Raw genomic sequence first — 7,773 nt, 5'->3', positions numbered from 1 at the left:
CTAGGAGCATGTCAACATATTATGGTTTGACAAATACTTTTATATTGTATACACTGTGTTCAATCTTGACTAGGAGCATGTCAACATATATTCCTTTATATGATCGCATCGTGTGAAAAAAGTCAATGTATTGACCAAAAAAAGGAAGCACATTTGAAAAATTAATTAGACAATCATAATTAAGTGAGTATATATAGAAAAAAAATCGGTGAATATTGAAGAGTACATCTGTCATTTTGCAATCAAGAGTTAATGGACAAGTTAGGACATTGAACGCAATCATTTTGCAGGGAAAATATGACGACTTCCGACCGAGGGGGCGGTTCTGCAAAAAAACGGCCTCTGTCCCTGCGGACGGCGTCAAAAGACCCTGCCCCGTCCTCGCCTCGGTCAGCCAGTCCCGTCCCGTTCCCGGCCGGCCAAATTCCCACGCCCCTGCCCAGCCTGCCCGAATCCTCGCGCTTTACCCTGCCCGCTCTCGCTGCTCCGCTCGGCTCGTCGGGACGCGCCCCCGCCTCGCCAGCCATGCCCGCCCACGCTCTCGCCGGAGGCCGCGCGCGGCGGCTTCCCATTCCGCCGCGCTGACGAGGGTGTCTCTCAGTGGGGGCGCTTCGGGTGTTCATTTGGTTCGGGAAGGGGAGTGCGGCGATGGGGAAGCAGCAGGAGGGGAAGCGGCGCCGCGGGGAGAAGGACGGGAAGCGGAAGGGAAGGGGGAAGGCAGCAGCAGCGGCCGCAGTGCTGCCGGAGGATGCGGCGCCAGTGACCGGGTGCTGGATCCGCTTCCCGCGCCTCCGCGGCTGCATGTCGTCGCGCGCCAAGGTCGACTCCTCCACCAGCGCGCGTGGCGGCGGCGGTAAGAATTGCTGTCGTATTTGTTAGTGTCCTGGTACTCGCTTGTTTGTTTAACTGGTCTGCTTCGCGCTTCTCTCGCTTGCGCCATCGTGGGATTTCACATGCTCGCTCGCTCGCTCGCCTGTCTGTGTGCACGGGCACGGCTGCCAGGGAAGCCCGTACGGGCGCTGCCGAGGTCAGAGAGATGGTGGAAGCATGGATTGCTTTGCCTATTTCTTTTTTGGTTGAGTTGATGTTGATCGGACTATGGGCTGGCGGATTGCATGATTGGAATTGGATGTACGTTGGCGTGCACTAATGTCTCGGGTGGGTGGTATGACTTACCCCCGCGACATTGAGAGCTGGACAGAGTGGGTGGTGTCGGGTGGGATTGGTATGCCCGGATGACATGGTTCATTCCGTTTTACTTTCCCGCGGTGGCAGATAAGCTGACGTGGTGTCTGCTGCCTGCTCTGTGCTCTTGTCTATGAGCTGGAATGGTGCCATTGATGGGCATGGGTCATGGGGAGAGGTTGCTTCAGTGCTGGGGGATTTTGAATGGTTGGAGTAGGAACAGCTTGGCTGAAATGCTGGGCGCTGGTTTGGTTGCTGCAAGATGGGTGGATGTTGGCGCGAGCCAGACAGATGCTCAAATTGGGTTTAAATTTAACATTTGTCCTTTTCCTGTTCGTTTATTTGTAAATGTGTAGAATTGCTGAATTGGCTGATTTGCAGGCACATGTTTGGCTGTAAATATAACAAAATAGTTAGGACCATTTTTTGACAGGATCCAAGGATTTCTGTTACACCCAAAAAATTGGTTGAGCACACTTGGAAAGTTGGAATGTGGACAAATGAATTCCTTTGAATGGAGTGTCAAGTGAATGTCGAGTGGTATACCTTAGTTGTGGTTGGGAAACCAAAATAGAAAGTGCTCTGATTGGTTCGCTAGACAATATACTTTGTAGTTAGGATTACGTAGTACTAAGCCACACCGCATAGGGCATTTATGTGATACACACTAAAATTATCAGATGTAACATTGAACTATACTCAGTGCTGATAGTTATGCATATGGAACTTGCCATGGGATGTAGAATCTGTCTCATGAATTATACGTGGGGTTGATTGGTTCCAGGTTCACTATCTGTTAATGGGAAACATGGATAGTTATTTTATTAGTAATATTTACTATTTAGGGTTTGTCTGGATCTGAGGATTTGGATTCATATCCTCAGGATTTTGAGATTTGGTTTGAAAAACTGAATCCTAAAAATTTTCATAGCAATTGCGCTCTTACTCAGCGTTTTCAAGTTTGAATCATCCTTAAGTGTTTATCACCTAACAGATAATATATCTACATGTGTAGAAACCAAACCAGCGACTGATGATGGTTGCCAGGACCAATCAGTCCCACCAGCCTCTGGTTCCACCACAGCCAGTAATACCGGAAGTATCTCACATTCTTCGATAGTTGGAGAGGAGCTAAAACTAGCTTTCCAACTGCGTAGATTTACTTTTAATGAACTGAAGTGTGCCACGAGAAACTTCCGACCTGAGAGTCTTCTTGGTGAGGGAGGTTTTGGCTGTGTTTTTAAAGGATGGATTGAGGAGAATGGAACTGCTCCTGTGAAGCCAGGCACTGGATTAACTGTTGCTGTCAAGACACTTAACCATGATGGGTTGCAGGGGCATAAGGAGTGGGTGGTATGTTTTTGTCTTTCCTTGGTATACTTAGTTGAAGAGAGTATTATTCAGCTTTCTGCTAATGTGTCACTAAGCAAAGTATCATTGTTTGTCTGCAGGCAGAAGTTGATTTTCTTGGAAACCTTCCGCATCCACATCTAGTGAAATTGGTTGGCTACTGCATTGAAGATGATCAAAGGTTGCTTGTGTACGAATTTATGCCCCGTGGAAGTTTGGAGAATCATCTTTTTAGAAGCAAGTATCTTTTAATCTTACCTTTATTAGTTTTATGTAACACATATGCTATTGTTATCTTTTTTTTCTCCTTTCTATCGGTTAATCCATGTTGGCGTTTCTGTTCTTGTGATGATAGATACAGTGTGATATTCTAACACATGTGGTACAGTCACTTCTAGTTTGGTCATCACATGTGCACGAGCACTTTGGTTTTGGTTAACACAAGTGGTATGGACACCTTAACTGACCAGGGGATTGTTTGTCACAAAGTTTCCCACTGTGTGAGGGAATAATTTTTTGGCCAACAGAGTACAATTACTAACATCTTGATCTGGCACTTTGGTATATAGGAATTCATGAGGAAATGATTAAGGTGTTATGTTGATTCTCGCCTAGTTGTTTGTTTGAAGCTTTAACCATTAATATGGGCTGTAGGTGGTTTTACATATTTCCCATTTCCCATTTTACATTTTCTCTTGTTAGAGTGTTACTATTTTTCTTAATCAAATGAATTGAGTTCCATTTATTGGGTTTCGACTTTGTAATAGTTCTGTTACTGAGAATTTTGTTTGCTGCTATTGCTGAGAGGATTTTATGTGCCAAATTTGACCAATGTCAAGTTGTTTTGTTTTGTCATAATTTCATCTTGAACCTTTACATACCCATCTAATAACAATATTTTGTATATTATTGTATCAAATAGAGTCATTGCCTCTCCCATGGGCCATTAGAATGAAAATTGCTCTTGGTGCTGCCAAAGGCCTTGCTTTTCTTCATGAAGAAGCTGAAAGACCAGTAATATATCGGGACTTCAAAACATCCAATATTCTTCTAGATGCGGTAAGCAACTGTATTGAAATGTTAACTCTATCCGTTCATACAATTGTCTTTGCTAACATATTCTTTCAGGACTATAACGCAAAACTCTCTGATTTTGGACTTGCTAAAGATGGCCCTGAGGGTGATAAAACGCATGTGTCAACTAGGGTCATGGGAACATATGGATATGCTGCGCCTGAATATGTAATGACAGGTGAGTTGATAAATTATGATATTGCTTAATCTATGTTCATATTTGTAGTGGATATTTCGTGTGGTTGTTTATTAGGTGTTCTGTAAACATGTCAGCCAGCCCTATATATTTTGTCAAAATAATGTGCTAAAATGCTGTAAACTTCAATGCATTCTAAGGTCTGGAGTTGTGTGTGTAACACACAACACAGACATGGACATGTGTGCACACACAACTTCACTGAACTTAAACACTCATGTGTGTGTGCGCACATGGCATACAGAAGTTGTGTATGGCAGTGTGTTGTAGGTTGAGGCTGTGTGTCTGTGTATGCATGTGTAGCTTGCTTGCATTCTAGTACACTGAACTTGTGTATGTGACACACTGAAACTTTGTGTGTGACACACATGCACATACAATTTGGGGTGAACGAAAGTTGTGCTCGGCACACATTAAACTTGCGTTGTAGGTTGAGGTTGTGTGTCTGTGTATGCATGTGCTGTAAGCTTGCTTGCATTCTAGTACACTGAACTTGTGTATGTGACACGCAGAAACTTTGTGTGTGACACACATGCACATACGATTTGGAGTAAACTGAAGTTTCATTTTCTTTTTTAGGTGCTAGGTAGGCTAGATACTACTCCCTCTGTTCCAATTTATAGGTCGTTTTGGCATTTCTAGACACAACTTTTATTATGTATCTAGACACATCGTATATTTAGGTGCATAGCAAAATCTACGTACTTAGAAAAGCTAAAACGACCTATAATTTGAGACTGAGGGTGGTATTGTTTTAGGAGCCTATTAAATTTCTATGTGTTTCCTACTGCTTATAAGTTATAAGTTCCTTTCTCGTCCAGGTCACCTGACATCAAAGAGTGATGTATATAGCTTTGGTGTGGTACTACTAGAGATGATGACTGGTAGAAGGTCAATGGACAAGAACAGGCCAAATGGAGAACACAACCTGGTTGAATGGGCACGCCCTTATCTGGGAGAAAGACGCAGATTCTATAAGCTTGTAGATCCTCGTTTGGATGGGAACTTCTCCATAAAAGGTGCTCAGAAGACGGCTCAGCTGGCCCATGCCTGCCTCAGCCGTGACCCCAAGGCTAGGCCTCTGATGAGCCAAGTGGTGGAGGTTCTGAAGCCTCTCCAGAACCTCAAGGACATGGCCAGCTCTTCCTACTTCTTCCAGTCCATGCAACATGAGCGGCGCACAGCCCTTGCCAACCCACATGGCAGTCAAAGCATGAAAGCACAGAGCAACTTTGTGCGGAACGGGCAGCAGCCGATGAGGAGCCTCTCGTATGGCCCTCATGCTTCCCCGTATCGCCAATCGCCAAGGCTTGACAGCAAGCGGCATTGAGTCATGGTGCTTGTCTGTTGACCATAATATATTTCATGACTGGAGTTGTAACCAGAACTGGTGCATGAACTTAGCCATCCAGCACCTCCATAGCATCTGAGCTCCCAATTATATTGTGGATGAAGCAGCAACAATGATTCGAATTTTACATATCATCTGCGGGTGTGATTTTTTTTTTCTTGTTATCGCTTAGATTTTAGCTGTCCTATCTCTACAGCTCTAGATCCCTTGACTTGAAAGGTGGGACTAAACAGGGTTTTGATCGGTCTTTGAAACAATGCTCAGGCAGCAGATGCTTGGGATTTGTTCCATCCTGTAAACCATCAGTAGGTAAGTCTGATAAGTCTGTTTTGCGACTCTCTGATCTGTTATTTAAACTGTCGGTTGCTTTGTAATTAATTGTCATGTGGAGAAAAGCAAAAAGGAGCGATGGATGAAAGATCACCGGTGTCGACATCATCGTTCCATAATGCATGCTTGATGGCAGTAGCTCATCTGCTCACGCTCAGTTTAAGGCCCTTGCATGTGCCATTGATGTTGTGACAGAGCTCGCTTTCAGGTGTTGGTACAGATCTGCCAGATCATAATCATGCTTGCTTATGGCTGCCATTACTTCTGGCATTTACGGTTCTTTCGACTTGGATTGATGCTGCTGGTGTCATGCGCTGCGGTCATGGTCACTTGGGCTGTTGCCTGTTGGTCAGGGGCTGACAGCCTGGCTGTGGTGGCAACATATCTAGTATAATAAAAAAAAGTATATACACAGTGTGAGCAACGCTTGACAGTTTTTTTTTAAAGTAAAGCTGGTAGGAGTTTTGCCAAGATTATATACTAATAAATGAGACGAGTTCAGCCTATAATAAAGCCCCAAAAGAGAGAAACATGAACAAAAAAGAAACTAACGCCTGGCAAAACCTGAGTAGAGTTGTACTCACACGACACAGTCTATCTATCATATAGCTACATACATACATTTGTAAGGCTAGCACGGTTAGCGCCCACGACTTGAAAGGGTTTACATAGTCATCAACTTTGGGGGGCGCCCATTTGTCTGATGAGTTTCTGCAGCCCAAATTTGCCACCAAACCGATTGAGCAGCTCCTGAGGGATGGCATTGGCTATGTGATTTATGTCGTTGGGTCTCTTGACGTTTGGCAACTTGCTCATCATTTTGGCCATTCGCTTGTGCTCCTCCAGCATGTCCACCACTTCCCTGACGGGCCTGCCGGACCCCCGAGCCACCCGGTTGATCCGCGACTGGTTCATCAGCTTCGGGCTGCTGCTCCCGTCAAGCTCCGCATCAGTCATGGAGTCCATCATGGTCATGTACCTCTTCATCCCGCCCTTGTCATTGTACTTGTCGCTAATGAGTCCACCAGGTATCATAGAGACGAGCTGCCCAAGAGGACCCATACTCTGCACTGCCCGGAACAGCTTGCGCAGATCTCTGAGCGTGAAGTTTCCCTTTTTTATCAGCTCCCCCAGAATCTGATACGGTGATCTGTTGTGATCAGCAGGACCAGGAATTACATCATGGATGATCTTGTCCATGAAGCCAGACAGGTCTCCCAAGCCTAGCAGGCGGCTCACGAAGGACTTGGCGTCGAAGGCCTCCAGGTCTGGAATATGCTCTCCGGTCCCGACGAAGATCACAGGGCTTTTCGTGGCCGCGACGGCGCTGAGCGCGCCGCCGCCCTTGGCGTGGCCATCCATCTTGGTGACGATCACGGCGCCGACCGGGGCGCTCTGCCTGAACGCCTGCGCCTGCTCGAACGCGGCCTGGCCGATGCTGGCGTCCATCACCAACACCACCAGGTCCGGCCTCGTGGCGCCCGCGACCTGCCGCATCTCCTCCAGGAGCGCGGCCTCCTGCCTGTGGCGCCCGCTCGTGTCCACCACGATGAGGTCGCAGCCCTCCTCGTTCCTGAACCTGTCCACGCCGTCGACGGCGACCTTCACGGGGTCCGACTCGGTGTGGCTCCCGTAGAACGGGATGCCGGCTTTCGTCGCGCTCTGCTTCAGCTGGTCCAAGGCGCCCGCGCGGAACGTGTCGGCGCAGACCAGCGCCGGGCTGAACCCCTTCGTCCGGCGGTGGTAGTCCGCGTACTTGACGCAGGTGGTGGTCTTCCCGGAGCCCTGCAGGCCGACGAACATCACCACGCTGGCCGGCTTCCTCCCTTTGCTCGGGGTGAAGGACGGCTTCCCGGTCCCGGGGTCCAGCATCCGGCGCAGCTCGGCCACGACGGCCCGATGGATGACGCGGCGCTTGTTGGTGCCGTCCGCGAGCGCCTGCAGGTTGACGGTGCTCTTGATGCTGGCCTGCACGCCGCGGACCGTCTCGAAGCGGACGTCGGCCTGCAGGAGCGCGCGCGAGATCTCGTTTACGCAGTCGTTGAGCACCTTCTCGTCCACCACCATTGCCTTGGACATCCGCGCTAGCGCGCCTTTGATGCTCCCGCTTAGCTGCGACATCACCATCTCGTCGGCTGGGGTTGGGCGACGGGCGTGCGGCGGATCGAGCCTCCAACTTTCAGGTGGGTTTTCAGGCGGCGGTGCGCTTACGTATTTGTTTACCACCTGAAACACTAATCGGAATCGATTCTGTACCGACTTGGCCGTGGGGCTATGTTTATCGACA

General features: G+C 48.0%; 2 protein-coding genes across 3 annotated transcripts; one reads left to right on the top strand and one right to left on the bottom strand.

Annotated features, from left to right (window-relative positions):
- The first annotated feature begins 392 nt into the window (after window positions 1-392).
- On the top strand, window positions 393-5,287 carry LOC136530723 (serine/threonine-protein kinase PBL34-like). Of its 2 annotated transcripts, XM_066523435.1 has the most exons (6): window positions 394-853; window positions 2,201-2,538; window positions 2,637-2,772; window positions 3,458-3,594; window positions 3,664-3,787; window positions 4,627-5,287. In XM_066523435.1, exons 1-6 carry the CDS (start codon window positions 649-651, stop codon window positions 5,133-5,135), a joined length of 1,449 nt encoding a protein of 482 aa, XP_066379532.1. In that variant the 5' UTR covers window positions 394-648; the 3' UTR covers window positions 5,136-5,287. The 2 variants fall into 2 exon arrangements, with proteins under 2 accessions (XP_066379531.1, XP_066379532.1); XM_066523434.1 differs by having other exon boundaries at window positions 393-853; window positions 3,458-3,787.
- A 686-nt stretch (window positions 5,288-5,973) lies between these two features.
- On the bottom strand, window positions 5,974-7,707 carry LOC136530724 (signal recognition particle subunit SRP54 2-like). The gene has a single exon (XM_066523436.1). It carries the CDS (start codon window positions 7,611-7,613, stop codon window positions 6,162-6,164), a length of 1,452 nt encoding a protein of 483 aa, XP_066379533.1. The 5' UTR covers window positions 7,614-7,707; the 3' UTR covers window positions 5,974-6,161.
- Between the last annotated feature and the right edge of the window lie 66 nt (window positions 7,708-7,773).

This window comes from Miscanthus floridulus, unplaced genomic scaffold (assembly GCF_019320115.1).
Source record: "Miscanthus floridulus cultivar M001 unplaced genomic scaffold, ASM1932011v1 fs_187_1_2, whole genome shotgun sequence".
In the NCBI taxonomy this organism is placed as follows: domain Eukaryota; kingdom Viridiplantae; phylum Streptophyta; class Magnoliopsida; order Poales; family Poaceae; genus Miscanthus; species Miscanthus floridulus.
Note: the sequence above shows the minus strand (reverse complement) of the source record. Positions and strands in the feature narration are given on the sequence as shown.

What these genes read in the sequence shown, in the direction of transcription:
- LOC136530724 (XM_066523436.1), bottom strand. Translation starts at nt 7,613, where the DNA reads ATGGTGATGTCGCAGCTAAGCGGGAGCATCAAAGGCGCGCTAGCGCGG.
- LOC136530723 (XM_066523434.1), top strand. Translation starts at nt 649, where the DNA reads ATGGGGAAGCAGCAGGAGGGGAAGCGGCGCCGCGGGGAGAAGGACGGG. An exon ending in CAGCGCGCGTGGCGGCGGCG is followed by an intron (nt 854 to 2,200) that starts GTAAGAATTGCT and finishes CTACATGTGTAG; the next exon opens with AAACCAAACCAGCGACTGAT. An exon ending in GCCTGAATATGTAATGACAG is followed by an intron (nt 3,788 to 4,626) that starts GTGAGTTGATAA and finishes TTTCTCGTCCAG; the next exon opens with GTCACCTGACATCAAAGAGT.